The sequence below is a fragment of the Artemia franciscana genome, chromosome 14 (assembly GCF_032884065.1).
Source record: "Artemia franciscana chromosome 14, ASM3288406v1, whole genome shotgun sequence".
NCBI classification, from domain to species: domain Eukaryota; kingdom Metazoa; phylum Arthropoda; class Branchiopoda; order Anostraca; family Artemiidae; genus Artemia; species Artemia franciscana.
The window spans coordinates 13,283,257-13,307,615 of record NC_088876.1 but is presented as its reverse complement, the minus strand read 5'-3'; the positions used below and the strand labels follow the sequence as shown (position 1 = coordinate 13,307,615).

General features: G+C 34.2%; 1 protein-coding gene across 2 annotated transcripts in view; it reads right to left on the bottom strand.

The window, feature by feature from the left end:
• LOC136035338 (F-box/LRR-repeat protein 5-like) overlaps positions 1 to 24,359 on the bottom strand; it is a gene marked incomplete at its 5' end in the record, with an annotated part of 100,694 nt that overhangs the window by 47,083 nt on the left and 29,252 nt on the right. For both annotated transcript variants that reach the window (XR_010619393.1, XM_065717077.1), the window contains 1 exon segment: positions 6,446 to 6,613. Coding sequence is in view for 1 of the 2 variants with exons in the window: in XM_065717077.1 (XP_065573149.1) it covers positions 6,446 to 6,613 (168 nt within the window).

Below are 24,359 nucleotides of genomic sequence, written 5' to 3'. Positions count from 1 at the left end.
ATTTAAATTATTAATAATTATTATTATTAATTGAAGAATTGAAAAATTAAGAAATTGAAGAATCCAAGGGGAATAAAACACCTTTTCAATAATAAATTATTAAAACCTTTTTAGTCTATCATTGACTTTTTTTATAGTTATAATTTCTTTATTCATTATTGTTTTCTTTTATTTGCAAAAAAAAACGTCATGTTTCAAGCAATCTCCGAGAACAGATTATCAAACAGTTCGTGGTAACGAACTGTAGTAAGGAGCGACCTTAACAATAATCTATTAAGATTCTAACTGCTAAACATCAATAAAATAAGCTGTTGAAAATTGTGGACAAAAGTATGAAGGTCAAAGAAGTTTTGGGTTCTAAGAAGAAGAATCGAGGGACCTGTCAATGGTTTGATTTCAAAGTACCAATGACTTGACGGGAAAAACATCTGAAACTGGGCAGTTTTTATGGCACTTGGTATTAACCAAGTGACATATAGCGATCGCAATTTCTGTCTGTCTGTCTGCCGTTCCCGGTTTTGCTAGTTTGGGCACTTCCAGATAAGTTAGGACGATGAAAGTTGGCAAGTGTATCAGGGATCAGACCGGATTAAATTAGAAATAGTCGCTTCTCCGATTCGACCATCTAGGAGGGGGGAGTGGAAGGACGAAAAATTAGAAAAAATGAAGTATTTTTGATTTACAAATGGGTGATCAAATCTTCATGAAATTTGATATTTAGAAGAACCTCATGTCTCACAGCTCTTATTTTCAATCTCGACCGAATCCTGTGACATTGGGTGGAGTTGGAGGGTAAACCGGAAATCTTGGAAAACGCTTAGAGTGGAGAAATCGGAATGAAACTTGGTGGGAAGAATAAGCACAAGCCCTAGATACGTGATTGACAAAACCAACCGGATCCGCTCTGTTTGGGGGAGTTGAGGGGGGAGTTCCAGCGCTTTGACAAGCTCGGTGCTTCTGGACGTGCTAGGACGATGAAAATTGGTAGGTGTATCGTGGACCTGCAAAAATTGACTTGATAACAGTCATTTTCCCCATTCGACCATCTGGGGGGGGGCTGGAGGGAGGGGACATCGTGAAAAATGAGGTATGTTTATCTCACGAATAGGTGATCGGATCTTAATGAAACTTGATATGTAGAAAGATGTCATGTCTCAGACGCTCCATTTTCGATTCAGATCGGATCCGGTGACATTGTAGGGTGGAGGGAGGAAACGAAAATCTTGGAAACCGGAGGACCGAGTCTAATTTTAGGTGCCGACCTCGTCACAAGTGCCATTTGAGCTCTTGGCTCTTGTGCAACGAAGTACATTCATCGTTACTTTTTGTTATTAATTCTTATTTTTGGGCAATATCCTCGCGACAGCAAGCAGTAGAGAATCAATCAATTCCTTTGACACTATAAACGAAAAACAAGAAATGGGGGCATGGTTAGACTGACCTCGCAAAAGCTCAATTACTTTCAAGAAATGGGGTAGCAGAGAAATACTTATAGTTCATAGTACTTAGGGTCAAAGATTCTTCAAGTTTTAACTAAGATTTCATAAGATAGCAGCGGTGGTATGCATAGGCAATTTTAAAACACTCCTTAAGTAATAAATTGTTTGATAATCTATTCACTATCTACTTGTCAGTTCTTACAGATGGGTAATTTCAAAACTGTGTTAATAAAAAACAGAGAATTTCTTAGAGTTTTACCAAATTTTCTAGAGATCATAGGCAGCGCAATAGCGCTGCCTAAGTAAAGAACTATGTTGGTACAATTTATTATTTTTTTTTCTTTTGGTTTGTTTTAGACCAGGGCACTTCATATCGAAAGAATTGTCCTAAAACTTCAAAAAGGGCTCATGGATTGGATATTGAGAGGGCTAGTGCCCTTTTTAATAGTCAAAAGTGAATGGAGGGCAACTAACCTCCCTCCCACACCCAGCATTTCTCTAAACAGATCAAATCAAAATTCTGAGACAGTCATTTTGTTCAAATTAGTTGGAAAGTAAGGAAATTATGTCTTTGAGGATGACAACCCCTGACATCCCTCAGAGCAAAGGTTGTAAGTTATACCTTGGGGGCATATAAAGTTTATTATAAAAAGTGCTGCGTAGAAACTTCAAAAAGGGCTAATTCGATTGAAAATTGAGAAGGCTAGTTCTCTTATCAAGTCGAAAGTAATCGGAGGGTGAATACCCCCCCCTCCCACGCGCATCGTTTTCCCAAACGCTTCCGATAAACATTTCGAAATAGCCATTTTGATCAACATTGTTAAAAGGTTCATAAATTATGTCTTTGAGAATGACAATCCCCACAGCCCTCAGGGCAAAGGTTGTAAGTATTGCCTTACACAAAGGTTGTAACTTACAACCTTTGCCCTGGGGCATATAAGGTTTTATAGAAAGTGTCGTCATAGAAACATCAAAAAAGGCTCATTTGATTGTAAATTGAGAGGGCTAGTGCCCTTTAAAATAGTCGAAAGTGATCGGAGGCTGAATCCCCCCCCCTGCAAGCCCATCATTTCCCCATACACTTCCGATCAACATTTTGATATAGCCCTTTTGTTTAGCATAGTTAAAAGATCTGGAAATAATATCTTTGAGGATGACACCACCCACAGCCCTCAGGACAAGGGTTGTAAGTTATGGCCTTGGGGGATAAGTTTTTTTTTATAGAATTGATTTTTGCATTTGACCATTCCAAATCATCAATTGTATACAAATTATCAAGTAGCTGTCAGGAACAAAGCAATTTACCCAACATATTCCAGAACGAGCTCGTTGGATTCTCCCCTGCATAAGTCATGGTAACATATTTTAAAGAAGACTTGGATTTAGATCTTTTTTCTGTTATGTTAGGCATGACAACCAGTGCTTCATATTCAGATGAGCTCACAGTCGTTGTCCTTACTCAGTCAGTAAGAAATGACTAGAGATAGACTCGTGATAAAACTTGGTAGAGCATTGCAGAACGTGAAATAGGAAATCTGTCTAGGCAAAGAATGCCTCGTGATAAACTAGCCTCGTGTCTCATGGCTAATGACCAGGAAACCCGAATCAATTAAATGGTCATGAAATTTAGTCTCACGATCAAGCCATTACAGTGATCGGTTAAGTTTGAGCCCCAACAGACTTATTGGAAATCTTCAATTGCCTTGTTCCTTATATTCCCCAACAGGGCCGTATTCTAAACAACCATCATAGAGCTTAGTTGCAACTGACTTAATTGAGCACCTCAGTGCCTGCATAATGTCAAACAAATCACAATTTAGAAACTACTGAGAATGCGCTGCATCATGATGTGTAGTAATACGTTCAATACTATAAATCTCTTTTAGACATACAATTGTAGATTGCTTTCCTCCGATCTAAGATTTGTATTTACATGGACGTTATATATATATATATATATATATATATATATATATATATATATATATATACATAGTGCCTGGAGCCCGGACTTCAACTAGGACTGGGCTCCGATAATCGGCATGCTTGTATATATTTGATTCTCTAATTGCGCATTAGCTCGCTGTTTCTTGTTCCATGCCTTTTCTTTAGCTGTTCATTCATTTGTCAACTGGTGTTATTTTGTACGTAGCATAGATGTATATACATATAACGTCATGCAAGCATGCCGATTATCGGAGCCCAGTCCCAGTTGAAGTCCGGGCTCCAGGCACTATATATATATATATATATATATATATATATATATATATATATATATATATATATATATATAATATATATATATATATATATATATATATATATATATATATATATATATATATATATATATATATATATATATATATATATATATATATATATATATATATATATATATATATATATATATATATATATATATATATATATATATATATATATATATATATATATATATATATATATATATATATATATATATATATATATATATATATATATATATATATATATATATATATATATATATATATATATATATATATATATATATATATATATATATATATATATATATATATATATATATATATATATATATATATAAAAATAAGTTGTCTGTCTGTCTGTGGATGGATCAGGTGACGTCACCTGAAAAAACTGGATCAGGTGACGTCAAAACTGAAAAAACTAAAAAAAGGCAAAAACTACAAAAAAAACTAAAAACTAATAAAAAAAATAAAAAAGCTAAAAAACTAAAAAAACTAAAAAAGGCAAAAACTACAAAAAAAACTAAAAACTAATAAAAAAGCTAAAAAACTAAAAAAACTAAAAAAAGGCAAAAACTACAAAAAAAACTAAAAACTAATAAAAAAAATAAAAAAGCTAAAAAACTAAAAAAACTAAAAAAACTAAAAAAAAGGTAAAAAACTAAAAAAACTAAAAACTAAAAAAAACTAAAAAAAGGAAAAAACTGAAAAATAAGCTAAAATAAAGGTAAAAACCAATAAAAAACTAAAAAAAAATGAAAAAACTAAAAAAAGGCAAAAACTACAAAAAAAACTAAAAACTAATAAAAAAAGTAAAAAAGCTAAAAAACTAAAAAAACTAAAAAAAGGTAAAAAACTAAAAAAAAACAATAAAAAAAAACTAAAAAAAAGGAAAAAACTGAAAAATAAGCTAAAATAAAGGTAAAAACCAATAAAAAACTAAAAAGAAAAAAAGGAAAAAACTAAAAAAAATTTTCATCTAAAAAACTAAAAAAAAACTAAAAAAGGTAAAAACTAAAAGAACTAAAAAAGAAAAAAATAAATGACGACACTCAAAGAGAAAGCGACCAGGACAAAAGGAATGTTCGATTAGCAATCAACAAAGCACCGGGACACAGGGAGTATAAATGACGACCAGGACATAAGTAAAAAAAAAAAACTAACAAAACTAAAAAGAAGGTAAAAACTACAAAAAAACTAAAAAGAAAAAAAAAACTAAAAACTAATAAAAAAACTAAAAAATCTAAAAATCTAAATAAACTAAAAAAGAAAAAAAAAGGAAAAAAATAAAGGAGAAAAACAAAACTAAAAAACGAATGTATATACAGACCGGGACACCGGGATACAAATGACGACCGGGACACAGGGAATATAAATGACGACCGGGACACAGGGACACAACTACAACGGGGACACCGGGGGAAACAGGGGGATATAAATGACGACCGGGACAAAAAAACTAAAAAGAAAAAAAAAACTAAAAACTAATAAAAAAACTAAAAAATCTAAAAATCTAAATAAACTAAAAAAGAAAAAAAAAGGAAAAAAATAAAGGAGAAAAACAAAACTAAAAAACGAATGTATATACAGACCGGGACACCGGGATACAAATGACGACCGGGACACAGGGAATATAAATGACGACCGGGACACAGGGACACAACTACAACGGGGACACCGGGGGAAACAGGGGGATATAAATGACGACCGGGACACCGGGACAGGGAATGGTCGATTAGCAATCACCATCAACAAAGCTCAAGGGCAATCATTAGAATCATGAGGTATAGATCTGAATACAGATTGTTTTCCCATGGACCATTATATGTTGCATGTTCAAGAGTCGGTAAACCTGACAATCTATTTATATGCAAAGACCATGGGACAGCAAAGAATGTTGTATATTCGCAAGTTTTACGTAGTTAAAACCATATATATATATATATATATATATATATATATATATATATATATATATATATATATATATATATATATATATATATATATATATATATATATATATATATATATATATATCTATATTCACAGGTGGGACATAGGGACACAACTACAATGGCGCGTAACTATTATGGCGCGTAACTATTATGGCGCGTAACGACTTAGGCGCGCGGGGGGGCTTGGGGGGGCGCGAAGCGCCCCCACCAACTAGGTGTTGGGGTGGCGCGAAGCGCCACCCCAACAGCTAGTATATATATATATATATATATATATATATATATATATATATATATATATATATATATATATATATATATATATATAAATTTTTAAATAAAGTTGAGAAATAAAAAAAAGGGTATGAAATACATTAACTAAGCTCGCATAATGTGCATTTACAGAGGAAAAAATCTGTTGAGCCATTTTTTTATTCAAGAATTTGATTCTCTGGAACAGTCATTTAAAAAAGATGCTTCAAATAAAAGTGTTTTATCTATATTGACAACACAACAGACATTAAGTTAAATGAGGGCGTGTCATTACACGATTGCATGGCAACAAGGACAAACAGCCGAAAACAACAGCATTATCAGTGAAATAGCCAAGGGCGGTAAAGATCATGATGCATACCTTGAACAAAAATAGAGAAAATACAAAAAAGTATAAAACCTCATAAGAGATCACATTCTTGTTGAACATAAGTGTTATACAAAAAAGAAAAAAAAGAAACAAACTAATGATTAGATGTTACACATAAATATTACTTACTTTTTAAAAGCCCCGTCCGAAATGTCAGTATAGCTCAAATCCAAATAATTCAAATTTATTGTTAAAGTCAGGATATTGTTTAACTGACTGTTACCAAGCCCTTTGCAACAGGCCAAAGAAAGTTTTTTAATCCCAGTGCCAATGGTCCCCAAGAATCCAGGAAGGATGCTGAAAAAAAATTAAAAGGAAATCAATACTTGTTCGAGATATTTGTGAAGAAAGCATTCAATCCCCTTAAGTCTCAAACTATTCAAACAACGATACGGCATTAAACGATACGATATTGTTGTGCCAAAACCAAAAATTGTATCTCTCGTTTTTACATTATACCTAGCCAAAGTAAAGGCTTTAAGGACCTCTTGACCAACAAAAACCTTTATATAATTTTTCTAATTCCTCCGTTTACTGTATTTATCAAACCAGCACCTAAAACTCGAAAATGGCCCTCACTTAGATCAGCTCGAGTCCGGTTTGCACAAATACACAAATAAGATCACATTCTACACACTACTTTTGCTCGGCATTTTTACACAGTATTTCCTCATTACTGTCGGCACCCCAGGTCTCCGTTATGCACGTTGCAAATTCGGTCGGCACCTCATGCCTCCTTTATACATCTTAGACACTAAACTATGAGAGTATATATATGCGGGGTTTTATAAGAGTTAATTCTTTACAATGGCGAAAATTTTGGCTCTGTCAACTGAATTTCACCCTCTTGTTCATAGCATATTTCCTTGATAGCTCTAAGATGGTTTACACTACATTTTAGTGGGTTTTGCTCATATTTAGTACCATCTTTAGCGTAAAAGAAAAATTTCAATTTACCTCATGTTTTTAGGGTTTTTCCACGCACGATGTCATGAAGGAAGTAGGTGTTATCCCTTGCCAGAAAAGTACCCAGATCCAAAATAACCAGACAAATAATAGGGATGGATTTTAAAAACAGCTTTATTACATTGCTCTCTCAAGATCTCTCATTATTTCCACCTAAAATAGTAATGGGCCGTCATTACGCCTCTCTTCTGGTCCTCCTTGAAAAGTTCAGAATTTTCACTTGATAAAAGGTGACAAAAAAGTAAGAAGAGTCTCAAAACATCGCATTCTTTTCAATTCGGCCACAATACAAAATCACAAGTATCAACCCTCACAAAATAGTAACAGAAAATCAGAGAGTTTGAATGAAATTATCTATTGTTTCACCTAAAATAGTAATTGGCCGTCATTACGCCTCTCTTCTGGTCCTCCTTGAAAAGTTCAGAATTTCACTTGATAAAAGGTGACAAAAAAGTAAGAAGAGCCTTGAAACATCGCATTCTTTTCAATTCGGCCACAAAACAAAATCACAAGTATCAACCCTCATAAAATAGTAACAGAAAATCAGAGAGTTTCAATGAAATTATCTATTGTTCCACCTAAAATAGTATTTGGCCGTCATTACGCCTCTCTTCTGATCCTTGAAAAGTTCAGAATTTTCACTTGGTAAAAGGTCAGACAAAAGTAAAAATAGCCTTTAAACAGTCCAATTCTTTTCGATTTTGGACCAGGGTCAAGTCCCATTTGTCAACCCTCTGAGTAGCCTTGGCTACTCGTGAGGTACATTTAAACCAAAACCATTATTTTAATGGCTTATGACAAGTGCAAACCATATCTAACACCTAACCGAATATTGAAAAATTGGAAGGCCACCGAAATTTCGCAATGATGGGTAACCTAAGTAACGTATCCACACTGAATCCATATCTTCTTCTGACACCGAGCACGAAAGTTAAATAGATAGTAATAGGCTAATCTAACTCGACACTTTACCACAATACTACAGGGCAAACGAGATTCTTACCGTAGTATTTCAACATACCAACCAGCCCACTTCTCTACTATAATTAACCTGTATCAAGCATTGCAATTTTCAAAGGTCATTTAAAATTTTTTCCTCCATCATTGTAAAAAACAACTGAAAACTCCGAACCTAGTCTTTTGTCCATCTACGCTTAAGAAAAAGAACATTGGGCTAGGTTAGTTTACGCATATATATATATATATATATATATATATATATATATATATATATATATATATATATACATATATATATATATATATATATATATATATATATATATATATATATATATATATATATATATATATATATATATATATATATATATATATATATATATATATATATATATATATATATATATGCATATATATATACACATATATATATATATATATATATATATATATATATATATATATATATATATATGCATATATATATATATACACATATATATATATATATATATATATATATATATATATATATATATATATATATATATATATATATATATATATGCATATATATATATATATATATATATATATATATATATATATATATATATATATATATATATATACATATATATATATATATATATATATATATATATATATATATATATATATATATATATATATATATATATATATATATATATATGTATATATATGCATATATATATATATATATATATATATATATATATATATATATATATATATATATATATATATATATATATATATATATATATATATATCCATTTCTGGTTGACCCTCCTCCTCCATGGGGCAAACTAAAAATGCTCATTCCACCCAGGTCAGGGATACACTGGGAATAGTGAGCTCGCTCCATTACATTGCAGTGTGCAGTGAGTTATAACGGAATGATCTATGGTGAAAGAACTACCCGCGCCCTGAAATGACCATTACCTATCTCTTAGAATGATCCGTTCATGAAGAACGACAAGGATAAAAATTTGGGTCAAACTCTGCTTGCGGTAATTTATCATGAAGATTATACTTAGGAAATAATAGCCCCTCGTAATCAATCGTTCGACTATTCTGCCAACATTATAATTGTATTTCTAAAGTTACTCGCTCTTCAATAAGGTATTTTTCTTCGTGAGCAAATTTTTGGGTTTTATAACAATAAATATATGAGCTTGGACTCAATGGTCTATTATTGGCGGGCAGAATCGGTACCACCTCATTTTTATGAAAATTGTCAGTATTTTTTACTTTTCCATAATAGTATATTCTTTTTAGACTTGCTAAAACGGCCACATATTTATTTGTTACTTTATCATTTTAATCAAACTTCCAATGGATAAAATTAAAAACCTGCACTAAAGGATCATATTGGTACTTATGTAAGTATTTCATTATTTTATGGAATGAAAAATATTTTAATTTCGAAGGAATTCAAAATAGAATATTTGGCTCGAGAACCAGGTTGAAAATTGCTGATTTTTCTAATACTTGGATAATTGGAGGATTATAAAATGTCGTCTTGAGATTTCTTGGGTCCTGTTCAAGCGCCTAACGAGATCTGAAAGTGCATGTCAATCTTTGAGAATACGTGTATACTTTTTGTGGAAATTTTGTTGATTTTCTACAATGAACATTGAACAGGTAATGAATTAAAATAGAAAATTATTCTAAAACAATAATGACTAATAAGTTGGCCTATGAAATTACTGCAGCATAGTGACGGGAAGACCTACTTCGTGGTTATAAAACTTGCATAAAAATTTTCAACTGCAGGCAGTTTTTTTCTATTTTATTCAAAATATTTAGAAAGAAGGTTGAGACAGAAAAAGAAAAATTTCATTTTTTATCTACTTTAGAGCGATAGGCCCTTTAAAAAACAGACGAATGAGTGAGAAAACAGTCACGGTGACAACTCAAATATTAATAATAAGGGACGTAAATTTCTGAGAATATGCGTGAATTCCAGGTTAGAGAAAAAATTATTAAAAATGACTCAAACACAAACGTTTTGCTCTAGCGAGCATTGTCATAATAGCTGGAAGGACAGAAAAGTAACTTAGCAGTTACTTTTGTAGCAACTTTTATTGAAGATATTAAACAGACATCTTTAGACACGTAAATCTGCATCATCTTGCATATTACTGTCAGAAAAAATCACATGCAAACATGCCGAAAAAATCATTCGACCGAAAGTGAGATGGGATACAACTGAATATTATGAGATTATGTCCTTAAAAGACAAATAAGCCCTTAGTTACTTTACATCTGTTCTTGGTGGATGCCAACTTTAAGCAACATCTGAAATTAATGAAAAGTTACTATAGTTTGCAACCTCGGATGTACCCTAAGTAAATATTTGTGCGTTTCATTTCCTTCTTTTGCTACTAATGCTACTAATTTGTAAGGTTTTGCACGGTGATATACTACCTAGAGAAAATTTCCTAATTAATCGATAAATGTTCATTTCCGACCATACAAAATATTTTTTATATATTTAATTTTACCAGTTTTCTCTATTTCTGTGTTGTTTTTATCCAACAGCGTTAGGAAAATTCGTGTGGCAAGACTAATTCTCCAAAAACCATCGTTCAATGGAATTAGTGACCAGAATAAATTACATTACAACTGTAAGAGCTCAGGTTGAGCTGTTTGAGTAGGATTTGACTTTTAATTAATTAAAGTGCACTTTTTGTTTTCAAGCACAGACAGTTAAATTTTTTTCTGCCCAAAGATCTTGGTTCATGATTGCAAGTTCACTTGCATAGGCGGGACTTGGATAGGCGGGGAGGGGGTACCCGGCTGTCTCCAATCCACTTTCCACATAGTATCTATTCATTGCTTCAGCTCAGCCCATCACTCTTGGCCAATTTCATTTTATAGTTTTTTCAAAAATTAGTCATTTTAATGCTGAATTTCAACAAAAATACTGCAGTAATTCATATTTAGTCTATCTCTGTCTACTGAGGGGGAAACGGCCCATGAAACCCTATCTGGCTTCTCGTCATTCAGACATATTATGCAATAAAGCGTGACACCCCAATTAGCGAATTCTTATTTGTTGAAAAAATTGTGAAATTCGCGATGCATACCGATGATTTGTTGATCATCTATGTTGATCAAATTGTATAGCTATCAATCAAATTTAAGCATTTGGACTTAGTAAGATTGAAATTATATTGAAAGTCATTTGCCGACACTACTCTCTATCGTACAATTCATCTTGTGGTAAATTATATGCTGCAGTTATTGGACACTTACACAAAATTTTTAGTACTTATCTATTAGCCAGTACACACTCGAGAATTTGGATCTACAGGTACGGGTCTGAAACAACTAAGACGCTTGAGAGATAGATAGGATATATATGTAATTTAGGCTGTTTATTTGCAAATTAGGGGAGGGGGGTTTGGTATAGCGGGGTTGCATGCAAAATGTAACCTAACCTAAACAAAATACCAACTAAATATATATTAAAATATAGTTACAGTGGAGTTTTCTACTGAGCCGAAGCTAATTGTCTCCATATACAAACAGCAATATACCGTTTATTGTCTGATTTTATAGATCCAAATTCTCGAGTGTCTACTGGCTATCAGATAAGTACAAAAATTTTTAATAAAGAAATAATAAATGAGTTTTATTCTTGAAAGGGCATAAAATATTAACAAACATTTAAATTATAACTGAACATAAGCTACTACAACTAATCCCTTATAAAAATAGATCTTATATCTTTTTATCAATCATTTCGTAGCAACCAACCGCAAGTAGGGAAACGAAATTTTGATAACAATAGATACATCCAAAAAAAACTGAATTTTTATGCAGATTATAAAAATATAAAAGTTATTTAGTTTAATCTTACGCATCAAAAGCTACAAGCCTTATGATATTTGCCTGATTTTGCAAAAAGAGGAGAAATTTTTAATGAGAACCTCGTCATCAGACTGAGCATATCAGAGAACTCTACTATAGAGGTTTCGAGCTCCTATCCACAAAAATGTGGAATTCCATGGAATTTCACGCCAGAAGAAAGATCACGGATGCACGTTCATTTTATTTTTGTTTTCCAGGAGTGATCGTATGGAACCAATGCTCCTGGAAGATCGGGAGAGGAGTCATTTAAACGATAATCAAATTGGAGCCCCCTCACATACGAAATAATTGTGTTGCGAGAGCAACACTTTGGCTTTGTCATTTTTTTTCCTAGCACCCCGATTTCAGCTTATTCCTAGAAAGTGGTAAGGGTCTAACCTCTGCGGTTTTTACGGAAGGTGCGGACCTTAGGCCGTGTAAAATGAATATGACTTTGCATTTTGGAAAGCTTCGTAGAACTCTTGCCTGGGGCCAAAAATCTATTGTTTCTACCCATTTCTGTTCGTGATTTCAGCTGAGTTTACCATTCGTTTTTTTTGCACTTGGGATTGCGGCAGAGAAATGGTATCAGATGTGCCTCTTAAACTTTAAAAGTTCTCTCATTGCTAAAGAAATTAGAGTTTATCCTTTGCTCCTTTCTAAGTGATGACGTTAGAAACTTGGCCTACAGCAAAAAAGTCAACTTTTGAACTAACACAGATAGATTTTTTTTTTTCGACGGCAGTCGATAGCTCTTGATGAGCTGATCAAACAGATCGTGGTAACGAACTGTAGTAAGGAGCGAACTGTAGTATGTCATCCATTTTTTTGGTAGAAAAATTCCTTCATGAGATATATGAGTTTGAAAGTTTAAAGGGGTTGACAACTTCAGTAGTAAGGTACACACTGAAACCAAAAATAGGCCGATACAGAAATGGTATTAGATGTGCCTCTTAAACTTTAAAAGTTCTCTCATTGCTAAAGAAATTAGAGTTTATCCTTTGCTCCTTTCTAAGTGATGATGTTAGAAACTTGTCAACTTTTGAACTAAGACAGATAGATTCTTTTTTTCGACGACAGTCCATTGCTCTTGATGAGTTGATCAAAGCATATGTCATCCATTTTTTGGTAGAAAAATTCCTTCATGAGATATACCAGCTTGAAAGTTTAAAGGGGTTGACAACTTCAGAGTAAGGTACATACTGAAACCGAAAATAGGCCGATACCAATTGTGAGATATATAGGGGAGTTTTAAGCAACAGTCGGCTGTTAGCTCATAATCATCTTCGGCAATGAGGGGTTCGCAACTTTTGCTAGTTGGTGAACCTATTATTTGTTTCCGGTGTATTTGATGGTAAGACCAATTTGGTTCCAGTGGTAAGACATGTAGGGAACTTGTAAGTAATAATCGGCTCTTGGGCTACAATCATCTTCAGCGATTAGGGGTTTACAACTTTTGCTAGTTGCAATGAGGGGTTTGCAACTTTTGTGATTTGGCGTACCTAGTATTTATTTTAAGATCCTTACAGATTAACAACTTCAGCGGTTAATCGAAGCGAGAAAACAAAACCAAAGTGTTGCTCTCACAACACTTTAATCGGCGAAGCTGAACAAAGGTTGCCGGCCGCAACACCTCACATTGCCCATGCAACGTAGATCTAATTTCTATTTGAATTAAGTTTTAATGATTCTCCTTATTTTCAGTTGGAAAACTTATTTGTTTTTTTGTTTTTTTAATAAGAGAAAAAAAGCACAGAAACGAAGATGACGAAAAAAATAATAAAATGATCAAATTCTCTCTGGTCATTCTGTCCTTTATGGTTGAGGTCTTTTCCCTATTCTTAAGAATGGTAACCCAAATAGAATTCAGATAAAAATATTTGAAATTTAGTAAATTTCATCTTTTTCTTCCATCTTGGACAAAAACCTGCTTTCTCGTGGGTAATTTTGGCGCCTCTTATATTATTTCAAAGTTAGCGGTACAACATAGAAAACTCTCAGGTATGGCTTGTGCAACTTATCCCATTAATATTATCTCTTTAATTTATTAAGCGATTTTCTCTGGTGAATTTTTTTCAACCATTATTTACTGTTATGTTGATTGGGTTATATTCAAATTTAAGTTATTCAATTAAATCGCAGTTTATATTATTTCCAATTACAATAAACGACAACCTACGCACACATTTTCAATACAAGAAAAACATTTTATATTTTATACAAAAAAGAATATTGCCATTTAAAATACAATTTGGAACATGTCCCGTTTACAAAACTGGCATTGTGAAGTTAATAGATTTTGACCTGTAAAAGACATTGTAAAAATACACAAAACAGTCAATTATTATTTTACTTCGAGTATTTTCCGGAAAAAGTGCTTGAAATGAAGTATAACGTCAACTAATGGTATATAAAAAGAACTCTGACAAAAAAATAAGACGGGAATACAGAGAGACAGAAAGAGGGCGAAATAGGAAGTACGTTAGACAGAGGGAGGAGAAAGACGACAAGTGACAGCTGGAGAGAAAGAATTCACGGCTGTCAAAAATAAAAGTCAAACCCGTAGTGGAGATGTACACGCCTCCAAACAGAGGGGATAAACGGATGAGGTAGAAGGTAGATCTCTCTGAGATTGACACGAAAGATGCTCCTACACCTGGAAAAAGAGCCATATTTTCGTGTTTCGGCAGACCTTAGGTGAAAACCCCCAACCCCCTCTGGAGTCAAATCTCTGCAAATTCATGGGGCCAAAGAAAGTAGTCAAAACATATATTTGTCTGCTATCTTCTTCTGCAAAATGTGATATTGAAGGGCACTTCATTCAAAATAAGGGAAAAAAGGAATGCCAGATTTTGATTGCAGAAAATAATATTATATATGGATCCAAGTTATGTCCTTGAGAAGGGCTAGACGAATAAAATCCAGCCCCTTCCCCTTCAGAGCCAGCGTTTCGCTCGTTTGTACTCGTCTTGAACAATCCTACTTATCACACAAGGTGCCTGGATAGTTTTCCCTTATTACAAACTTTACTTAGGATAAGATAAGATAAGATTTATTTGCAAAAGAACTATCACAAGCTCTAAAGAGCCGAATTCGCTTTATATGTCACTAAAAGCTAAGAAAAAAATCAAAATAGTACATTAAGTCAAACACTTAAAATTAAAAGGAATTAAAAAAGTAAAATCATCAAAGATAAACTTAACAATTAAATTACAAAAACATTGCAGTAAAAAGGGGAATTTGGCAATTACATGATCACGAATTATTATTAAGGTGTTTCAGAATAAATGGTATAAAACTTTTGCGAAACCTTTCTGTAACAGCATGAATCGGAGAGTAAGTTGGGATTGCTAAGGAGGCTGACCGGGGGAGTCGGAGTCTAATGGGATTGTGAAAATCAGGGAGTAAGTCCTCAGTGCGGGGATTGGAAATGACTGATTTAGCGAAAAGCAGGCAAATTTTTTCCCTCCTTTCTTTTAAGGTGGTAATGCGCGCAGCTTTAAGGAGGAAGGAGTATGGAATTTTGCCTTCTTTGTAAATGATCCTGAGCGAATGCTTTTGGACCGACTCGATTTTGTCACTAAGTTCATTTGAAAGTTGCGAATGCCAGACCGGACATGCATATTCCAATAACGGCCTGATAAAGGATAAGTAAACACGGAGGGAATGTATCTTAGGACAATTAAATTTGTTTAGTAGCTTAAAAATGGATAGTGAAACATTTGCTTGTTTAACAATGTTGGATACATGTGTTTCCCACTTAAGATCATTAGAAATTGTGACACCAAGAAGCTTAACATGTTTCACTAGCATTTCGCTTGGGATCGGATCGCAAAAAGCAGGAGTAGATTTCAAGAAGTTTATTGTCATTATCTGTGATTTAGTGGGATTTACTGTCATATTTAGATTCTTGGATTCATCCGAACATTGGGTTAGGATTTCAACGGGGTCACTTTTAATATTCCTATGACATACTTCAAGGATCGACAAGTCATCAACATATTTCCATCGTTGGGGGAACTCCTTGCCAATTTCGTTAATCATGACAAGAAATAATAGTGGTCCCAATAAGGTTCCTTGAGGTATTCCACAGTACCTAGGGAGGGGGTTAGAGAAGGTATTTTTGTATTTTACAACTTGTGATCTGTCTGAAAGGAACGATATAACAATATTTACTAAGAGTGGGTCAATTTCAAAGTTATCATGTAGTAAACGAATTAGGATAGTGTGGTCAACTAAGTCAAACGCTTTTTGGAAATCGACTAAAACCAGGCTTAGCCAAACATTTGGTTTCTCTAGTTCGCTTAGGATCGTGTGAATCAAGTGTACAAGGTAATGGGTGGTGGAGGTTTTTCTTAAATTACCAAACTGTCGGATGTCAATGCGTGGTATAATTTTAATTTTAAGCCAGTCACAAAGGAACCCTTCGTAAAGCTTAGAAAAAACTGGAGTGAGTGTAATAGGACGTATGTTGGTTATAGTCAGACTGGAAGATTTCTTTGGGATGGGTGTTATAAAACCAAGTTTCCAGCAACTTGGGAATTTACCAGATTTTGTAATTTGGTTAAAAATATCAGATAAAGGTCCAGCAATTGTGTCTGAAAAGGCTTTAATCAAGTCAATTGGGATGTCTAATGGGCAAGTACTTGATTTTTTGAGCTTTTGGATTTTATTTATAATATCAGAGGGAGAAATTTGGGGGAAAGAGGTGGAGGGAGGAAAAGTTTGACCTGAGCCAGTGAAAGGGGGGAGACTTTGAACTATGGACGCAAGATGCAGGTTCAAATCGTTGGCTATCTTGGAAGGGGGCTCAGGGAGATGAAAATTAACTTCAACAGGGTTTTTTCCGCAAATCTCTTTGATTTTCCTGTACCATTGTTTGGGTTTGTTAGAATACAAATCCTTAACCTTACTATTGTAATACCCAGAAGCTGCCTTTCTCAATTTTCTCTTCAGGAACTTTCTTAGATCATTAGCCTGTGAGATATGTCCTTGCTTGAACAAATTGATTTTTTTCCTTATTAGTTTTTTAAAAGTCGCAGTAATGTAAGGTTTATCGGTAGAGCATATTTTAATTTTTTTCTCCGGAAAATGGGCTTCATAATTATTCCTCAATAAACTTTGGAGGGACAAAGCCTTGAAGTCGACATCATTTGTTTGGTACACAGGGGACCAATTTTCACTGGTGATCCAAGAGCCAAAATTGTAGAGTCCTGAGTCAATTAGAGGTCTAAAGACGGTTTCAGTAATAGTAAAGGAATGTTTAATTGTAGCTAGTGGAGATAGGAGTAGGCTAAAGTGGTAACTACCTCCGAGAGGGGGAAGAATGGTGACGGGTCTGTAGAAATTTGACATATTGGTGCATATTAAATCAAGAGTAGAATTGCCTTTGGTAGTAGGGACTTTTACAATTTGTTTTAGACTAAAAGTATTACATGTAGACTCAAGTTTTAATTCATTTGCATCACCTAAGAGGAAAATTCCAGCATTTGGGTATTTAGATAGTACATAGTCGGCACTACCATGCAATTTTTCAATAAAATTAATTTTTTCAGTCGCTCTCTGCCCAGGAGAGTAGTAAAAACAGCACAGGACAATCAAGTTGAAAGGACGTGGTAAGACTTTAGGTCGAACACAAACCCACAAAATTTCATCAAAGGGAGTAAGACAAGGAACTAATATTTCTGAAGGATAAAAATCATTACGGACAAAGAAAAGAATTCCACCCCCTTTCTTACCCAGAGGGTGGGTTTCGGGTCTGAGTTTAATAAACTGGGTGAAATTATTCATTTTTAACATGTGTGTATTTTGAGCGTGTACTTCAGTAATAGCGATTATGTCTGATCTATATATTTTAGAAAAGGAGTCTAATTCATTAAGTTTGTCAAAATTAAGACTTTCAGCGTTGTTTAACAAAAGTGTGGGAAATTTAAAACGACCTGCAAAGGTACCATTTTTACACTTAACTTTATTTAAATTACAAATGGGTACAGGGGGCGTGGTGAGATTCTTAGCGGGGGCCAGATTAATGTAGTCAGAACAGGGGACCAAGGGAGCACATTTGACTTTTATGGGATGACTATTAGGGTCAACATCGAAAGATGAATTATTAGAGTAAGAAAAGGATTTATCTTGGGGATTTGGGGACGGGGGGACGGGCAATGATATGGATGAAGCACGAGGAGAACAATTGGGATTCATTGTAAGACAATTAAAAAGTCTCAGACCTGAGTCACGTTGACAGGGTAGGCACGAGGGATAAAACGAATGGACTGGGGGTGGGGTTTCGTAAAGTGCTGGGAAAGGGGGCCTGGTTGGGAGTAGTGATTCATGTCCGTCAAGAAATTGTTGGTTTGTGGCAGAGTAGGGAGGGTACAGGGCAGCATACTGTGAGGGGGGAGGAAATAGGACTTCTGTGTGCGGGGTGGGGGAGGAGGTAGCAAAGGATAAGGGAGGAGAGTTCGGGATCGGGAAGGGTTTGTCAATTTTTGAGCTGTGCCTGATGAACTTTGATGAGAAATTTTTGCTTGAGTGCGGTGCACTAAAAAAGGACGGCGGAAGGGAGATGAGTGGCTCTTACAATTTTTATCTTTGGACAGGGACACTGGAACAGGGCCCCAGGGAGGAGAATTAACATCATTTACTTTTGGTGCATGGGCAAAACTACAATATTTGTTATTACAAGCTAAAACTGGACAAAGCTTCACATGGTCAAAACTGCACTTAACGGAACCACAACTACCTGAAATAAAATTACGACATATATGTAAAAATTTGCACTGCTTACTAAATTTACAACGATTATGATTAAAATGTTTGCATATCACATTTTTTTTTTTGTTGGTACTCTTTTGCTGGAACTTTGTTGATGCACTTGGCTGAAAATCATTGAGCTCATTTTTTTTAGTGTAATTTGCCTTAATTCTATTTTCGAAAACACTTTTTGGCTGGAGCTTGGTTGAAGAAAAAACGTGTTCAAATACACAATTGTCTCCTAATTGGCAAGAACCTGCCAAGATTATATTAGCACATTTTAGTTTATTATCAGAAGAGACAGTCCTATTACGCAGGCTATTCACCTTGTTAATATCCACACGTTTTTGAGCATCTGTAATGTGGTAATCAAGGCTACCATTATAATTAGCCTGTATCAAGGGTGGATTGAGGTCAATGAAAATTTCCGGATTTGTGTCACTTGTTGTGACAGGTATCACTGGATTTAATCCTCTAAGTCCTTCATCAATATTCATTTGGTTTATGGACATTGCACTTTTTTTATGGTCAGAGATGAAAGTGTTATTAACCACATTCAAAATGGAATTACATGCAGGTTGATTTGCTAGATCGCTTTGGTGAATTGTCAAAAAATTGGAGATGAAAGTTAATGCATCCGTTAGCTTTTCTTGTATAACCAAGATTTTGGTAATATCTGGTTGTAAGATGGGGGGTGTAGGGACAGTGTCCGTTTGAACTGATTTATCAATGCTACAGTCAATTGTTTGACAAGATGCATTTGTTTTCCCTTCAGAACAGCCTCGGCGTTGGGGAGGGACAAGGGAAATTGTAGGATCACACAAACTAGTGCCAGCCTTGTTAGAAACGGTTGGTTCTTCAGTTAATAGAGGAAACTGGCTGAGCGGAGTGTCTGGAAAATGTTTAGGGCTGCTGAGATCACTTAGAATGCTAAGAATCCTTCTTCTTTCAACAGGGGTACGGGGTGTCGGAGAAGTTCCGGATGAGGAGATAGAAAGCACTGGAGAAGAAGTACAATTTACCTTAGACTTAGTAGAGCAATCTAGGCACATCCAGGAGTTATTCCAACTAGTGATTTCTATCCTAGCACACTTTTCAGTCCCTGCATGGAACCAAGAACTGCAATTAACACATTTGACTGCGTTTGAAGTAACCCGTAATCTGCATTCAGGACAAAACTGTTTTGATTTCATCATTTAGTCTTGCAACACAGGTTTATGCCTTATTTAATTGAAAGGTCTTAGTATGTCTTAACAGGTCACTAATTATTAGAGCAAGCGAAATGCGACTGCATTGAATGAATGCTACTGTTCCTAAAAGAGAAACATAAAATAGGTACCATAAATGCAGCAATTCGTTTTCATGAATTGTGAGTAAATTTTATTAATTCGTGGTAACGAAAAGTATACTGGAGCTCTAGCAAACATAAATTTGAAAATAATACATATAACAAAAGAATCTTCTTCTTACGCTGATTCCAAATATTTAAAGTTCATCTACATACATAAAATTATATATATATATATATATATATATATATATATATATATATATATATATATATATATATATATATATATATATATATATATATATCTATAACTGCCTGCCTATCTATGAGTGTGTTCTGAAAGGATTAATACACAGCTCATCCGATCACCAGTACACTCTTGCAAAATATTAGGTGAAAAAAACAAAAAATAACAAAAAACAACAATTTAATACTTTTCGCGCTGACTGTAATTAGAGACTCATGAACAAAAATTAGGGTCATTAGGAAGAAGGTAGAATCTACTGCAGAGGTCAGTGTGACGACTATGAGTGGTGGTAGAGGTAAAGTGTGAAAGTGGTTGGAACAGCCAGATCATATCTACTCCATGAAAGAAGATTCAGGGTAAAAACCACCATTACTTGGACAGTGTGTGATCTTGGACAAATGTTTAGACTAAACTGTTTTTTCCCTAAACAAGGAATGCAGATTCTTAATCTTGGACATGATACAGATAGTTGGTATTGGCTGACTACAATCTTATAGCCAAGCCTTTTTAATTATGATTACTCTTTTTTCACAACACATGGCAGTGATTGAATCTGTCCATGATTGAGATACTTCAATTTTAAGATCCTTTGTTCAAGATTGGGCAGTAGCCTATTTTCCAAGATTAGACTCAAGCTAAAAATTTGCAATTACAATTAGGCCTCTACTATTAACTGTCTGTGCATTTAAAATAGTTACCATTGTATAATGATGAAACAGATGAAATACTTATTAAGAAAATTTAGACAGATTTAGTAGAGAAAAATTTGTTTTCCAGGTTTCATAATAGATATAACTATTGAGATGGTGATTAGGAAGACCTGAATTTGTAGTTTCCTTCCCATTCAATTCTGTCGATGTCTGAAATAAGTCCCTGTCCTGTAATTAGACACCTCCTTTAGTCTGCTCCTAGTTATTACACCTCTAGTAGTTTAGCGACAAACAAAGAAACACATTGATTGTCCTCGATGTTAAATTCAAAATTTAACAGTTAGAACCTTGAGAATTTTTAGAACATACCATTTCAAGTAACGCTGCTATGTCACGGAATCAAAACCTCAGTATTTACAAACACCTACCTATGGCAAGGACTCAAGAAATATTGATTCTTTGCTATACCAAGATTTCTTGAAATAAAGAGGTCTTTAAATCTAAAGTTCCTACCTGGAATTTAATATGGCGTCTGTTCGAAAGACACTCGTCTATTCAATGGATGTTCTACAAGAACTAGTGCTGGATAAATCCACACCCTGGAAGCACAAGGAATTCTTGCAAACTATTTGTGTGCGCACTTGTTTAATTTTGAAAACCGCACTTGATTTCTAAACAGGAAAGTCAAAATTCTTAATACACAAAAAAAGAAAACCTCAAACATTGCGCTAAACGCAATAAATAATTGGCTCAAATTAATTCAAAGTCAGCGGAACGCCACCACCTCGGCCGGTGGCGTTATGAAACTTTGGCGGCGGTCAACCGGGCCTCTCGTCTACGGCGTTCGATGAATGCGCCGGCGCGGCGCTAGGGTCTATATACAACATTGGAAGTGCCAATTAGACCTGGTAAGCCCCCCCCCCCTAAAATTCAGCTTATCGGTGCCCATATAATATAATATAATATAATATAATATAATATAATATATATATATATATATATATATATATATATATATATATATATATATATATATATATATATGTATATATATATATATATATATATATATATATATATATATATATATATATATATATATATATATATATATATATATTATTTATTTATTTTTTTTATGTGTTTGTGCTGTTGCTTTGGTGATTTCTCTTTTCATGATATATATATATATATATATATATATATATATATATATATATATATATATATATATATATATATATATATATATATATATATATATATATATATATATATATTAGACCTGGTAAGCCCCCCCTAAAATAATATTCAAATCAATCAGAGACTGGTTTCTGCCCCTTTTTTAAGCCCCCCAATGAACTCTCTTTCACCCCAAGGACTTGAGGTCCTCCTGGCTCAAGAAAAAGTCCATGAAAGTTTGAAGTGAGTGGGACAGTCAAGATAAAAACGTCCCTATTTTTTTACTAATATAAAATATATAAGCAAACAACGGCAAATTTCATCATTTAGGGTCCTTATCCATGGAGGCATATTTTTTTTGGACCATTATACTATCCTGAATAAGCAACGTCACTGTTTCTGTTTTTCAGAAAACACCCCAAGTCCACTAATCCATCTCTTTTTTAATCGACCTAATGCGTATATGATACGACCCCAACTGTACAGGTGATTCTGAAACCCATTAGAGGACTGGGGACAACACAATTTTGTTCTTGCCACCTCAAATGTTGAACAACAGGGTATGAACTAAAAGGAACAAGCTTTTCTTTCAAATACAAAAGTACAACAGCTTCAAATAGAATGGAAAACAAAATAAAAACCAATTCTTGACATACTGACACTTTGTTTTATCCCCTTGAAAAAAAGAAAGCGACAATCTTAATACTATATTTCCGTCCTAACCTTCCATAGAAAAGGAAATAATGACGTGTAGTTACTACAGTGACTACAATAGTGACAACAATAAAAGTAAAAAGTAAAAATGTGCAATTGCTGTTTAATTTTGGGCTTTTCGGTTCACGCAAGGCATAACAAGACTAGCCTCAGGTCTCTGGATATAGCTGAATCTTTGACTTTTCAGACAAAATTTTTTGGTCTTTATAGCTTTTATTTTATACTTTTCCGATTGATTGATGCATTGACAGTTACAAATAAAAGACAAATTTTTGGAATGACTTTAGTGTTTTGCAAGGCTCTTTTTGTTGTTGTTTCTTTAGTAGAAAATATTCAAAGAAGAGCATTAAAAATCCAAAAAAAAAAGAAAAAAAAGAGCGCCTGAATAAATCGATCTTTTGACTTCTTATCAATCAATCACAGCAATCACTCGGAAAAACACATACTTCTGAAGGGGAGTGCTCTGGCAGCTTTGCCATGAATGTTTGTTTTATCAATGTAGACAGAAATATTTAACCCCTTCAGACCTTAACATAGAAACCGTTAACAGAAAATTCTCAAACTTGGTATGGGATATCCCTTGAAGTCAGTGTGACTATTTCTAGTTCATATATATTATTTATTTCCCTCGGGTACGAAAATGGCAACTGTAACCATATGGTCACGTCAGGAACTTAGGGTATATAACACTACGTTCCAGAGCCAGCACTTGGGCTACTTATGGTGGAAGAGAGTAAAGCAAATACGACATTCGTTGATGCAGAGTCCAACTTGGGGACTGGTGCCATCTTTCATGCACTTTTCAAAACAGCACCTCCCTTCGGTTGCTGTTTCTGGGTAGTGTCCAAAGTGTCCAAACCTGATGGATTCACTTGGAAGCTCTCTTGGAGACGGACGGTGAACGACCAAAACACCACTTACTAAGAGTGCACGGGCCATGTTCATTTTGAAATACAGCAAGGACACATGGTCCTTCTTCAAATCTTTGCACTGTCTACGGTGTAACAGACAAGCATTTGTTACGAACAAGTCAAAAATCTAATGAAAAATCCTCATATACCACTTTTTGATATTAAATCCGTGCAATACAGTTCAAGTAACATATTAGCCAATTCCACACCCTCCGTTGGCTTGTTGTACTGGCGAAGAGCTCCTGGTCTCTTTACCTCAATGTGTTTCTTGGTTACACTGTCCCATCTCTGGCAGTTATGAAGCGACTCCATACAGCAATAGGAAGAGGTCAAATGTACTACTTTGCAACAGACACCTAACTGTGTCTCTCAACTATCCAATCTACAAAACCCCTCCCCTGTTTCTTCATATCGCTGTCACAGCTGAGGACAGCTCCTCTCAGCCTGTTGCTTCTAATGGTCC